This window comes from Ochotona curzoniae, unplaced genomic scaffold (assembly GCF_017591425.1).
Source record: "Ochotona curzoniae isolate NIBS_2020 unplaced genomic scaffold, NIBS_Ocur_1.0 scaffold_1852, whole genome shotgun sequence".
Classification (NCBI taxonomy): Eukaryota; Metazoa; Chordata; class Mammalia; order Lagomorpha; family Ochotonidae; genus Ochotona; species Ochotona curzoniae.
Genome location: NW_024467087.1, coordinates 22377157 through 22392379, shown reverse-complemented (window position 1 = coordinate 22392379; position 15223 = coordinate 22377157). Strand labels below are relative to the sequence as shown.

The following is a 15223-nucleotide window of genomic DNA, read 5'->3' as shown; positions in this document are numbered from 1 at the left end:
TTGCATCTCTTGTATTCCCACTGCTTCCACCCTCATGTCTTTATGACTACAAGGTCTTCCTGCCAGTGCCTCATACTGCTTGATGGCTCTTTATAAAATACTTTATAAACTATGACATTCATTAATTCAAACCCCTTTCATGGCTCTCTGTACATTCTGGGAAGATTACAAATTCCTTGGTCTGCTACAGTTTTACCCCAAAATAGAGTTCACACTTCAGCCAGGCTGGACTCCTGAGAAGTCCCAAACTGGCTTAGTCCAAACCTTTCTTCAGATTTTCAGCCTATACAGGAGGCACTGCCTTCTGTTCTCTGCCAGTCCTAATCTGTCCTACTACACAAAACCTCAGTAGTACCTTTTTGAAGGACTCCAGTGCCATTCATTAGCTTTCTTCCACAGCCCCAATCTATTTCTTTCAGCTTGGCACTTGGTATTTGTCAATCATTCAATCACTCATTTAATCTAAGATTTTTTTTTAGAGCTTATTCAGTACTCCGTGCTGTGGTGGATGCTGAAGCTACAACCAATGCCAAGGTCAACAGGCAATGTCTGTTGAAATTGTAAGCTCTTGAGGATCAGAATCACCTGATTCTTTTTGTGTGTGTCTCCTTCACTGCCTGGTGCAGCACTAAAAATGTTAAAGGTTATGAACAGATTGTTAATAAAGGAGGGAAAAGACAGATCATTTCATTAATTATGATATTGACTACTCAATATGATCTTGCAACCCCCTTGCTCCCAACTTGCTGCATGGTCCTGGAGAAACAATTTCTTTGGGTTTCATTGCCACTTAACAAAGTAGAAAGCAACAGATTCTGGATATAGCAGAAGGGCATCCTTGTGGATGGGGACTGGAGTCATTAACCAATTTTTGGTAGCTGGGCAGTATCCACAGACAACCACTCTGTATGTCTTGTCGCAAGTACTATATAGAACCATTTCAAGTTCCTCTCTCTGTAATCCCTTTGGTAACTCGAGTTCCTTAAGTATAAAGCTATATTTTATCAATACCTGTTCTTTCACAACAGCCCATGGCACATACTGCAAGTTCCACAAATAGTTTGTCAAAGGAAGGAATGAACAGAAATGAGCATGTTCTTGCATTTTAGCACCAGCTGGGGCAATCCACAAACCATCCATTTCCTTTCAATTCCTTTAGGTTACATGCTTAAAACCAGTGATATTGACCTGACCTCTCCGAAGATGAGTACATGAATGCCTAAAGTACTCTGAAAGGCAGCTGCGAAGAAGCCAAGTCCCAGAGAAAACTACCTTCCTGCACAAGGCTAAATGGAAGAATCTATGGTTGGTATTAAAACCTCACCACTCCTGACGTCAAAGAAGGTCTGTGGGTTCGAAGGGACAGTAGAAACTCTGTAGCAGTGTACAAATGACTGCCTGATGTTTTTGTCCCCACATTTTTTTTCTTGGCCTCCTTTCCAGGAAGTGGACTGGAGAAGCTGGCAATTGATTAAAAATAGGCTTCATATAAGGAAAAGAAATATGCACTTGGCAAAATGAAAGTCTCTAAGCCTCAGAATGCTTGTTGCTAGCTATATTTAGACATGGGGCCTAGGTCTCTTTTTGCTCTGGCTGCAAAAAGTCCTAAGTCAAGGAATAATTTTCCCTTGTGTTGTCACATAGAAGGAGCTTATGCCTAGGGGAACTGTCTCCTGGTGAAAAGCTAAAGATCGGGCCCCGCACGATAGCGTAACGGTTAAGGTCCTCCCCTTGAACACGCCAGGATCCCATATGGACGCCAGTTCTAATCCCAGCAGCTCCACTTTCCATCCAGCTCCCTGTTTGTGGCCTGGGAAAGCAGTCGAGGATGGCCCAAAGACTTGGGACCCTGCACCCACGTGGGAGACCTGGAAGAAGTTCCTGGCTCCTGGCTTTGGATTTGCTCAGCTCCGGCCACTTGGGGAATGAATCATTAGACAAAAGATCGCCCTCTCTGTCTCTCCTCCTCTCTGTACATCTGCCTTTCCAATAAAATAAATAAATCTTAAAAAAAAAAAAAAAAAGAGGGCCCGGCGCGGTGGCGCAAGTGGTTAAGGTCCTCACCTTGCACGCCCAGGATCCCATATGGGCGCAGGTTCTAATCCCAGCAGCCCCGCTTCCCTTCCAGCTCCCTGCCCGTGGCCCGGGAAGGCAGTCGAGGACGGCCCAAAGCTTTGGGACCCTGCACCCGCGTGGGAGACCCGGAAGAGGCTCCTGGCTTCGGATCGGCATAGTATCGGCCGTTGCGCTCACTTGGGGAGTGAATCATCGGACGGAAGATCTTCCTCTCTGTCTCTCCTCTCTGTATATCTGACTTTCCAATAAAAAAATAATAAAAATAAATCTTAAAAAAAAAAAAGAAAAGCTAAAGATCTTTTCTGCTGGCTTTGGCCTTGAACTATTAGCACCACAGACTTGGGAATGCTGAATACATGCCTAGGACTGGCCTCCAGGCTTTGGCTAGGCAAGATCCATTTTAAGGCTTGGAGATCTTTAAGAGAAGTGTTCCAATGACTCCTTCCGGTTATGTCATCCAATGATTTATTTTCCTAGTGAAAATAGTTTTATTTTGTCAAATTCTTTTATGTATGTATGTAAGGTGAATAAATTTTACATATTTCATATACAGAAATTTAGGAGCATAGTGACAATTCCCATACTATCCTTGCTCTTACCCACACTCCTACCGTCCTTTCTTATTTTTTCTTTTAATTTTTACAGTGATATATCTTCAGTTTATTTTATAATCACAAGCTTAACTCTCTACTAGGTAAGGAATTCAGTAGTAAGTAAAAAAAAAAAAAAAAAAAGCATGGTTCCTCAAGAGCACAGACAGGTTCTATTAACAATAATCAAAGTTTATCACTTTGGCTCATATGCTTTTTTTCTTTTTTTCTTTTTTTTTTTTTGCTTCTTTTTTAAAAAAAAAATCACTTTTTTTTTTCCATCGGCTGTCTACTTATGCCCAGCCCTCTGCTGGGACTCAGTGATATAGATAAAATTAAATCACATTTCATACTCTTAAGGAACTCATAGTTTAGCACAGTTCCTTATAAAATTCCTTTATTAAAGACAATACTGTAACAGCCTAGTTTTTTAAAAGTTAGAAAGTCAGTTATTGTGAAGTTAATAGTCACATGAAGATAAACTGGGCATCAGCTTTTCAAAAATTTCACCTGAGGACTCAACTAAATGGAATTTAAAGCAGGATTTTGTGCATTCATACCTATGCCAGAAATGCACCTTATCGCAGAGAAAATGCTGTGTGTGCAAAGGATGATTTCTCAACCCTCTCAGTGGAGCCCTTGTCTCCCCTCAGGGTTAGCAGGCTAGAATTCCAGTGCTTCCCGGCCCCCAGGAGTCTATGGAATGAGAAGGGAGTGGGAGAAGGCCACAGAAGGAAAGAAGCTTGAAGCTGAAGGGAAAGGAGGAGGAAAGAGAAAAGAGAGGGGTGGACACAGCAGGGGAGGAAGGGATAAGGGGAGACAAGAGGCAAGAGAGAAAAAATAATCTCCTTTCTACAAGATCTAGTTTATTTTCCTTTGATCACTTTTGGAAGGAGGGGTTCAGGCAGTATAATTATAGCAAGCTCTCAATCATTGCCATAAAACAGGAAAGTCCTTTAAAAGTGTTAGCTGTAATTACATCATGAATAATTGAGCCCCTCAACTAATCCCTAAACTCATTTGAGTCTTTTAAGTATTTCTTTCCCCGCTGCTAAACATATCAATGAAATTAGACTGGTGCTAGCAAAGAAAGTAAAGGGCTGATGTGAGTTCTCTCCCTTCTCTCTCCACCTTGTCAGCTCCGGCCTCCAACAGAAGGAGATATGCGTTAATTCTTCTGACAGTGGTAACTCTGGCTTTATCCAGGTCCCCTCTGCCAATTCCTCTTCGTCCCCTCTCTTCCCTCAGAGTCTCAAGAAAATTTGTGCATGGACATGTTCCCTATCACTTACTCACATATTCTTATAGATGTCCATTTCTTGATTGCTCTTAAAAGTATTCTCTGGGAGCCTACCACAGTAGCCTAGAGGTTAAAGTCCTTGCTTTGCACGCGCCAGGATCCCATACAGTCACCGGTTCTAGTCCCGGCAGCCCCACTTCCCATCCAGCTCCCTGCTTGCGGCCTGAGAAAGCAGTCAAGGATGGTCCAAAACCTTGGCACCCTGCACCCATATGGGAAACCCAAAACCCAGAAGGGGCTCCAGGCTCCTGGATTGGCACAGTTCTGGCCATGGTGGCCACTTGTGGAGTGATCTTCCTCTCTGTCTCTCCTCCTCTCTGTATATCTAACTTTCCAATAAATAAATATTTTTTTTTAAAAGAAAAGCATTCTCTGTTTTCTACCAACACCAAATCAATTTTATCTAGGATTCATTCCCTGTGGCCTGAACCACTGAAGTGGCCTCCTTATTCTCTAACTATTCAGTCCCATCTTCTATGCTGTATCCTTCAATGTTGTCAATTGCATATAGGATCAAGTCCAAAGTGGTCAAAGCAATTACTATCATTTGACCTTTGACTACAGTTCTGCCTTCACCTCCTACTGCAACTTCTATTGTTATCTTAACTCCCACCTCCTGACAAATGCCAGTAACAGCCTCCCCATCTCTACCGCCCCCTCCCCATCACTGTCGCTTGCTCCTACATGACCTCTTCTTAATACTGACCTACACTTCAGTAAGCTCTGTCTTTCACTCACTTAAGCTGCCAAGATCCCGACTATATCCATCGATCACAACTGTACTTATCACACTATATTGTAATCAACTGCTCACATCCATATTCTCGCTAGTCTGGGAACTCTGGAATGGCAAGATCTATATTCCAAGCACTTAAATATGCTTTGGGGGAAAAAGGCAAATGGCAACTGAGTGGCAGAGAGCTACAGTAATTGCAGAACTGTCCCCAAACCTGCTGTACCTGCTGGTCCTTCTGCTTGAAACACATGAGTTGCTCTTTGACCTCACTCAAGCTTCTGCACAAACATTACCTCCTCAAAGAGGCCTTCCTTGGTTACTCTAACACAATATGTGCACCCACACACACCATCTCATCACAATTTATTTATCTTTCCTGCTTCATTATTCAGAGCTCTGATTACCACTTTGAATGAGGTGATATACTTCTGGATTGACTTTCCCCTATTGGAACATAAGGCCAATAGGAGAAAAGTGCTTTAGTTCTGTTTGGCATTGAATATTCAGTGTCTAGAACAGTACCAAGATAAGTATTTCTTGAATGCTGTTGCAATTGGACACAGGCAGAACTCAGTTTGAATCCTATCTTTATCATTTTCAAGATGATGTGTGACCTTGGATTAGTACTCTTCCCTCAGCTTCACTTTCCTCATCTGTAAAATGGGTTGTATATACCCTATAGATAAGAATTAGGTGAAATTAAATATCTGAAAGTATCTTGCATCATTCCTGGCACATTCTGTTGACAAATATTTTCTAATTCTACGATCCTTGCCATGCATCCTTCCCCATCCTCAGCCCTTCTAATACCCATTGTAGTTGGACCATACCTGGGGCTCCACACTTACTTGCCACAGTTGTAAAGGTCACAGCAGAAGCAGGTGTTGCCCCGAATGCGAGGCGTACAGAACCCACGGCTGAGGTGCGGACAGTTCACCTGGGGGTACACAACAGATGATGGGCTGGCACTGCCTGGGAAGCAGGGCCCTCTGAGATTAGAAATGCAAGTTAGTGACTCAAGGAGATGGTAAGAATCACTGTGAAATGGACACAGCAATGTATGAGAGGCAGGGGGGCTGGAACTAGCCAAACTAGTTGAGGCTACACACGAGGCTCCTGTCCAGCCTCAGTCCCAGCCCTCAGCGCCCCATGCCTGAAAGGTGGTTGTGGAGAGGAGTAAGGACAAAAGAACAAGTTTGTGATAGGAAATAAAGATCAAGAGGGGATGAAATGAGGGTATAGGAGGGAAAGAGGGTCAGGTGGGGAGGAAGACAGGGGGCTATCACATGCACTCTGAAGTACGGTAGTACCTCTCTAGCTGTCTGGGTAAGGTTCCTCACAACTCTCGCGGTGGGAGAATTTTTGGCTGAGGAACTTATGACCTTATATAGGAAAAATAGGATTAGGGGGACCAGGGTTACAAGTGAACCTACGGAAGTCATTATTCACATTTTTTTTTTACAGCCACCAAATTACACCAAAATCAAGAGAACAGCAATGACATTTAACACATTTTGAGTTTGCAACAACAACAACAAAATCTTAAACTGACCAAAAAATTTCCATTTATCATGTCTTGTTTACAAGAAATTTTCCAGGTTCTCTCCCCTCTACATAAATTAAATGAAGTTCTTATCAATTTGTTTTCCTTATTACAGTGAATACTTATATTTATAGCATTTTTGTAGTAAAAATGCTATGTTTATAGCAAAAGGGCACTTTTTAAATATATTGGATCACTCATTTAAAATGACCTTTCTGATAAGCTGTTAACGCATTCACATTTCTATTTCTTCCTTCCATCCTGAAAATAGTTGGAAAAAAGATCAATCTGTGGTTGGTCAAAGGAAAAAGGAGGCAAGTAGACAGCAGGACCATAATAAAAGCTTTTGCCATGATGCCTTGGGAGTAGGACCATCACTCCACCCAACTGCAACAGCAGTATTCACATTGGATTTTATGTAAAGTGGCCTCCCTGAAGTTGTGCAATGTAGTGGTCGCTCTATATCCACTTGCCTTCCTTCTCCTGCTCCCATCACAAACTTGTCATTTACCTAAGTATTTTCAGAGGTACTGGCTTTTAATTTAAGGTTAATACTGCACCAAATTGTCAAGATTTCTGGAAGCATAAATAGAGTTTCAAATGAAAAGATCCCTGGGTTGGGAGCGATTATTATATTCTGAAATGAGAGTTTTCTTGAAGTACCTAGAGTCATGCTTCGCCTCATTTCTCACTGCCTCTCTTTCTGCCTGATTTCACATGAAGAACAAGGAGAGTTGAGTGGGATAGGAGAGACGCATTCAAGCATCATCCGGATAGTTTAAAAGTTCATGGAAATGCTATTAAAAATCAGTTCCTTTAGGTGCCTAATATTGAAATCTGTGCATAATTTTTCCATACGAGGCATTACTATGAACATATAGAAGAACCTACTATGAGGCAGGCCTTCTGAGAGTGTGGTGAGAGGAGCTAGGCTGACAGTCCGGGCCTTCCCAGTGCCTTGGGGTGGACAAAGTTTCTCAATCACACTTTCTGCCTCCATAGCCCTCCCGTATGTGGAAGTCAGGCTCTGCCTCCCCAGTCCAGGCAAATGAACCAGCACCTACAGAGATGGGAGAGAGGATGACCTGTGGCCTCTCTACTCTCATCTGCCCTTCCTGAGATGAAAGACACATACGAAGAGGCTGCTGGCTGTGGTCAAAGGAGTAGGCTTTGATCACAGAACAACCTGTATCTCACTATGCCTCAAGAGGCTCCAACCTCTGGCCACGATCTCACTGTGTTCTGATCCACTGGAAAAAAAACTGTCAGATACCTAGCAGCAGTAAGCTTTAGAATTATGGAAAACACTAAAAGAAAGGTGATTTCAGGCAGGAGACTTTCTCAGGCGTTTAAGGCATGCAGTCACATTGTGACTTACCTCCTCAGCTTCCTTCTGGGATGTTTTGGGGACATAGTGGCACCGGTTAGCATACAGTGGCTTTAGATCCTGGAAAAGAAAACATCAAACCAAAGAGATTTTGAGTTAGGAAAATAAAACAGGAACAGCTCACCATGGTAACAAAAGATTTGAACACACACACACACACAGAAATACACACATATCACAAGAGTCAGGAAAATGCAAATAAAAATCAATAATTAAATACTGCTTCATACCCACAAAGGATAGGCAGAATTTTAAAAAAATTAGACAATAATGAGAGTTGGCAAAGATAGAAAAATCAGAACCTTCATACACTGCTTATGTAAATCTAAAACAGCACAGCTACTTTGAAAAACAGTCTGGATGTTCCTGAAGCATCAAACATAGTCACCATATAACCCAGCAATCCCACTCCTAAATGGAAAGGAAAGAAAAATAGAAACATATGTCCATTCAGACTTGCACACAAACATTTATGGCAACATTATTTATGATAGTCAAAAGGTGAAAGTAACCCAAATGTCTATCAGCCAGTAAATGCACTAACAAAACGTTGTACATCCAAGCAATGGAACATTACTGGGCCATTAAGAATTAATTTAATAGTGACTTATGCTACAAGGTGTTTGAACCTTATATTGTGTGAAAGAAGCCAATTATTTTTAAAAAGTGCTATGAGTCCACTAATATGAAATATCCAAAATAGGGATAGCTCTAAAAAAAAGTAGTTAGTGTTTGCTAGGACTAGGGCATAAGGGGATAGGAAAACAATAGCTAAAGGGTAGAAAGATTCTTAACATGATGAAAATTGTCTAAAATTCATGGTGATAATTGTACTTAAATAAGAATATACTAAAAATCGTTGAACTGCACAATTGTAAGTAGGTACCTATACAGGACATGGACTATATCAACAAATCTGTTTGAGGCAAGCATTAGAAATGGAAGATGGAAGGAAAACAAGGAATCCATTTTAGCTTATGATGTCATCAAAATGTACTGCAGGATTCTTAGCTACTAGGACCATGTTGTCATGGAGACTGCCTGGGGTGAATGCAGCTTGTCAATTGTGGATAAAATACTGCCCTATATGTCTCTCAGAATGCAGTGGGTCTCAAATGAGATAACAGATGTGAAGACACACTGAAAAACTAAATGTATGATACAAAATAATGAAGTATTGCTATCAAGATGGCTCCTGTTAATACAAAATAGCATATACACTATGATGGACCATGCTACAAAAATAGGCATATTCTCAAAGAATAATATACAAAAACAAAAATCGTGAATGTTAAAAGTTATTGACATGTCAGTTGCCATTTTAAGAGGGAAAATTTTAGAAAAAGATGCTACTTTCAGCTAAAATCAACATGGGAGTTATTTCATAGAAGAATCTACATTTCTAATTATATACCTGAATGAAAATAGGACCAAGGGCTTTTCTCTTCCACCTCCTATTTTTCCCCTGCCCAGAAATTATTTCCTGAGATGCCACTGGAAAGATAACCTAGGTTACAATATTGATCATTTGAGTTCCTCTAATTTTGGCATCCAGGGACAATGATTTTTCTGCTTGGGAGGAGGATCCAAGAATGTGTTGAAATTGAAATAAATAATGTCTCAAACTGCCCTAACCTACATCCAGCCATATCTATGATACTCTTTCTTGATGATCTTAACAATTACCCAGTGACTAAAATAGAATAAAATTTAATTTGATCCACACAAAATTTTGTTAATTCAATTTTGCTCTAATTTTTTTTTAACATTTATTTATTTTTACTGGAAAGTCAGATATACAGAGAGGAGGAGAGACAGAGGAAGATCTTCCATCTGATGATTCACTCCCTAAGCAGCACAACAGCCAGAGGTAGGCTGATTCGAAGCCAGGAGCTTCTTCCAAGTCTCCCTCGCGGGTGCAGGGTCCCAAGGTTTTGGGCCATCCTCAATTGCTTTCCCAGGCCACAAACAGGGAGCTGGATGAGAAGTGGAGCTGCTGGGATTAGAACCGGTGTCCATGTGGGATCCTGGTGCATTCAAGGCCACGACTTTAGCCGATAGGCCATAGCGCCAGGCCCAATTTTGCTCTAATTTAATTGCTTTAGAAAACACAATTGCTGTCTAGTTCATGGGATATTTTTATTTTCGATACTGGCTCAGTTGAAAAAAAATGAGTGTGCTTGTTGTGTTAGGGCTCAGTAAGTCATTGTGCATCATACAACAAGCCTGATATCTATTTATGGGCCAGATCATGGCTGTATTAGGAGTTCCTTGGGCCCTGAACTCTTTATCCTTTACAGGACCTTTCTTCTGACAAAACAATTGAAAATTATATTTATCTCAAATTAGTTTATGACTTCATTGGTATAAAATAAATATATTTGTATTATATGCTAAAAATCTTTTCAACCTAAAAGTTAATCAATTTTTTTCTTACTTAAAAATAAACGATGGCATTTTTATAGACCCTGAAAGAATCATGAGTCCTCAGCACTATGGTTAGTGGGCTTAATTGAGAAGCATCCCTGAGACGGCCATATGAAATAATATGAAACACAAAGCACTCAAAGAGTGATGAGGGTTTCTGAAGAGAACTAAATAGAAACCCTTATTCCCATAGAGGCACTGCTTTGGGGTTTAAGAACAAAATGATCCTTAATCAAGGTACAATTTCTCCATAGCAGAAAGCATTTGACATCTGAATTAGGTGACTGGAATCACAGTGGAAGCATCTCCCAACCTCCAATCACATTATCAGATCCCCAGTCAGATCACTACTCTCCCATCACTGAAATAGGGACAGCGATGTTTGAGATCTAGAAAAATCTGACTTTGTCCTCCTGCTCTGCTCTTGTTGATATTGAAGGGGAGGTCTGCCACTGAAACTTTTAGGGCTCTCAAGAAGTCATGGCTTCCTGCAGTGCTCCCCTCCAACCCCAAATGCTTCATTCCCGATACTAGTTCCACACAACTCCCCTGACCCCAGTGCCCTTGTCTTTGCCTTTCTGAATCTTAGCCACATACCAAAGATCCATCTCTAGCCCATCGCCACCAAGAAGCTTTCCCTGATCTTTGGAGTCCAAGATAACCACTATGACTCTTAGCATCTGTACCTGCATCTTAGACCCAGTTCTTCAGATGCCTATATATCCATCAGGGTCCCTTATCCTGACCGCCAACTCCTGGAGGAAAGGAACTGTGTGTCTTCTCCCTTGTGTGTACCATTCACAACATTCAACACACACTCCAAGAAGCCTCACTGCACATTTTCTTTAAAGCCAAGATTCAAAATACTCACAATGTGTCTGGCAGCAAAGACTCCATCAACTATGGCACAACAAAAAGCCGCAATAACACCAAAGCTGATAAACACGATAGAAGCCACCAGCTGTGTTGGGGAGAAAGGAAGAAGAAAACATGAATGACTGTTAGCCTTCTGTTCTTGCTGCTTCTGGAGACTAGGTGGCCCCCAAGAGACTGCCAGGCAAATAAGAACTGGAGCCTGATATCCCATGGGGATGCTCTTTTCAGTCTTGCAGGATGGTTGTGTGTGTAGGAGGTGAAAGCTAGGCAGGAGAGAAAGACAAAGTACAAACGAAACCCTTTTTACATTTTCAGGGAAAGCAAAGAAGTTTGCTTGCTAGAAATCAATATGCTATCTGTAGGGTAACTTGGCTGCAAGGTTCGTCCATCCTCAAGATTCAGAAAAATGCTGCATATTTGACATGTAGTCCAATTGTCTACTGTATTAAGTGAAAATAAAGGCACAGTGAGGGGAAATGCTGTGCCCAAGGTCTCCATATCACTTCTGGAAGGACCTAGCTCATACAAACTCCAATTCCATTTTTCCTTCTATGGCCATATACTCTACGGCCTACTAGGCACTGGAGAAGACAAGGATAATTCTTAGGTTCTGCACCACGCTTACATGGTCTACTGTAGCCCTGAAAAAAGAGGACATTGTATTTTGAGACTTACATGTCACAGGCACTTTACAAGGGCTGACATCTCTGAAACTGGCTGACTCTGTATAGCTTATATGAAAATACTGGCTTGAGCCAGGCTGCCCTAGTCTCCAATCATGTGGTAACAGAAAATTTCCTAGTTAGTTTTTCTTCTATTAAAAAGGTAAAGCTACAACCCAAGTCAATGTGTTAGGAATATGTTTCAGAGTGTTTTCAGAGGCAGGGATTGGTGCTACCTGAGGCTACCTTCTCCCTGTGTTGACCCTCAGAAATGGATGGAATCAGTATTTCCCTTCTGTGACTTTGAGGAGTGGGTAGCAAAGCATTAAGCTGTTCTCTACAGAGAAGGAAGAAATAAAAATCAAGGCCGCCTTAGGGTTTCCCCACTTCAACAAGCTAGGAGGAAATATTGATCTCCTTTGGGAGTTATTCAGAAAGATCTCTCACTTCACAGCGCTGGAGAATTGGTAAATAATACATGAACAATAACATGGAATTGGCATTATTTGCCATCTCCTAATCAACAATTAAAATTCCCCCATTATTTTGAATAATTTAAGCCCCAAATACAAGCACAAGTGGCAGGGGCAGTCCAGGTGAAATGGAAGAAGAATGATTTCCCACATTTCTGAGGGCAAGCACTCAGTTAGAGCTCCCTGTCCCTGGAGCCACTGCATTATCTTATTAAACTTGGTATTAAATAAGCCCCTTTATCAAAGTTTTGATGGCACAGAGACTTGTAAAAGGTAAGCCTAATCAGTTCACCATCTGAAGACTCACCAAGCATCTTGATTTACAAATCTATAAAACTGCGATATGCTTACAATTCAGTTTCTACCATTTGCTTTTGCCTCAGAGGAATCCCTGTCTGATTGAAACAGGAAAACTCAGCAGTTTGCCCTTTCAGCCCCTAAACCACACCATCTGTCATGTGTTCATCTTTCTATCAAACTTACAACGTACTTAACTTTGACTTACAGGTAACAGAGATACTTTAGATTGCCTTCATAATCTTATTTTGCCTTTGTTTACCCCAGGTACATTTGTTCTCTTAATCAAAGCCCCTTATATTGTAATCTCTTAAAAGATAGGAACTCTCTGTGAAAATGTCCCCGAAAGGGCAGATAGATACGAGGATCACCAATAATTTGGGGCTGGAAGAAAAGAAACAACAAAAGCAAAGGCATTTCCAATTGAGGACAACAACCGAACTAGATAGGCTGAAACACTTCTGTACAAATGAGGAACACAGAACAAAATCCAGAGTGGTCCATTCCCATGACTAGAGGGAACTAGCTGTGCCAATAAGGGAGCATCAGGCAAAATGAGAACTAGCCTCGTATCACATGTTCATTGTAAAACAAGTTCAGGAGAAAAGGCAAACTCGCAGTCACTTGTGGCCAAAGTCACACAAACTTAAACAATGCATTATTTACCCACAGAAGCAATGCTCTTTTTCAAAGGAAGAATAGGGATGAAAACTTACCATCTGCCGTTTGTTTTCGACAAGGTTTGATCCGATGATTCCAAGGAATGATCCAAAGCCGAGCTGCAGAGCAACATATAGATAGCATGGAGGAAGGCAGTCTAACAACACAATCATCCTAGCTCCTGGATTTGGATTTAGCGCAGTAGAAAACAATTGAGGTTGAGATGCTAAGGCCATGTGTAGGTGCTACTTGTACAAACATAGCAAGTACAGTGAAGGCATTTTTTCTCATCATTTTGTGAATTTTAGCTCATAGCTATGAATCAATCATACCTTTAAAAATCCTAGGCACAAAAACTAAAAGTTAACTGTAGCTTTTCAAAGTCTTCCTATCTCAATTTCTTCTTCTTCTTCTTTAACTGGAAAGGAAGATATACAGAGGAGAGACAAAGATCCTCCATGTGCTGGTTCACTCCCCAAGTGCCCGCAATAGCTGAAGCTGAGCAGATCTGAAGCCAGGAGTTTTTTTCAGGTCGTCAATGCAGGTGAAGTGCCCCAAGGATTTGGGCCGTCCTCTACTGCTTTCCCAGGCCACAAGCAGGGAGCTGGATGGGAAGTGGAACATCCAGGGCACAAACTGGCAGCCATATGGTATCCTAGCGCTTGCAAGGGTAGGATTTAGCCACTAGGCTATCTCACTGGGCCCTGCCTATCTCAAATTCAGCATCTACTACCTGGCATGTGACTGGTAAGTCAATAAGAGACGTATAATGATGAGAAGTAAACATTATATTCTGATCTTTATGTGTTTTTGGAAAGGGCTTTTCTTTGTGATGCATGAATTACAAAATACAGTTTTTGCAATAGCAATTTTTGACACATCAGGAATACTAATCAAACCCAGGAAGTGCTTTAGAAATGAACAAGCACCTTAGCCCACACTAAAAAAGCAAAAGAAAATGAAGAACTTTTTTTGAAAGCCTATGTTTGTGGTCGAGCCACTACAATTTATCGTAGTACTTGTTCACCTCTTCTGCTATCTCTGCTTCATTTATGGACAGAAAGCATTCATTAAAGGGTGAATAGAAATGGCAGTGTAAAACCCTGAAAAACAATTTCCCTGCCTAAGTGGCTGGGATTATGGCTTGGCGTAGCACATCCTACTGCCCTCTTAGTTCAGTCATTAGCAAACTGAACATGACAGGTGAAGGTAAAAATGATTGCTAGACAATAGCTTCTGATGGGGATGAAAATGGAAGAAGTAAAAAGTGGTGAGCATGGAACAATAAATCTTAACACAAGTTCAATGATGTAGTTACATTTCTCTTTAATCCTCACAAATGGCCTGGGTTTCTATCTGTAGCTTTACCTTGGCTCACGGGAGCATCTATTTCAGTCCAAGGTTCACAAGCCTCTCACCCAGTCTTGGAAACACAATGGACACAAGAGCTGCTCAGGAGCTTAGTGGGGCTGAGTGATTGTCTCAAGATCCCGAGAAAGAAACATAATGGATGAATGAATGTTAATGCCCAAGTACTCCTTCTGTGGGAAACAGAAGCTGAAATGCATGAGGTGTATCCGGTGCCACCCAAGCACATCCCCACTCAGCAGTTAAACTATACCAATCTCCTAACTGGTCTTCACATATAACTAAAATGTCCTATTTGTGATGACTGAACCCCATACCAGAATGCCTAAGTTCAAGGTTTAGCCCCACTACTAAGTTCAGCTTCCTGCTAAGACCATGACATACAGCAGGCTATGGCTCAAGAAGCCAGGTCTCTGCCCTTCATGTAGAAGACCTGGATTGAATGTCCAGCTCCCAGTTCTAGTGTGGCCCAGTTCCATTTGCTAGAGGCAGTTGGGAAGTAACCAGACAGGCGATCAATTGATCTTTCTGCTCCCCTCTCAGTCTCTCTCTCTCTCTCTTTCTCTCTCTCTCTCTCTCTCTCTCTGCCTCTATCTCCATGCTTTTGACATAAAAAAAAAACCCACATATTTGAAACAAAAATTAATTACCCCCACTAGCCTTGGCTCCTAACAACAGCTCCTCCACTTACATCTATGCCTCTTTAAATTTCAATTTCCTTGTCTGAAAATAGCGTAATGTTGGCTATTTCTTAGGGCTTTCATAAGGATTGACAATGATGATACATCCAAAGAACTGTGCACAGTGCCTGACTCACAGTAAGCACTT

The 15223-nt window shown here is 41.4% G+C and overlaps 1 protein-coding gene across 2 annotated transcripts in view; it reads right to left on the bottom strand.

The window, feature by feature from the left end:
• TMEM255A (transmembrane protein 255A) overlaps window positions 1-15223 on the bottom strand; it is a 59741-nt gene that overhangs the window by 25393 nt on the left and 19125 nt on the right. The window contains exons 3-7 of one of the 2 annotated variants that reach the window (XM_040999480.1): window positions 13084-13146; window positions 10931-11020; window positions 7624-7692; window positions 6013-6084; window positions 5551-5639 (exon numbers count right to left, since the gene is read on the bottom strand). In XM_040999480.1, coding sequence (XP_040855414.1) covers window positions 5551-5639; window positions 6013-6084; window positions 7624-7692; window positions 10931-11020; window positions 13084-13146 — 383 coding nt within the window. The remainder of the gene's footprint in view (window positions 1-5550; window positions 5640-6012; window positions 6085-7623; window positions 7693-10930; window positions 11021-13083; window positions 13147-15223) is intronic. The other variant, XM_040999482.1, reaches the window with a different exon arrangement.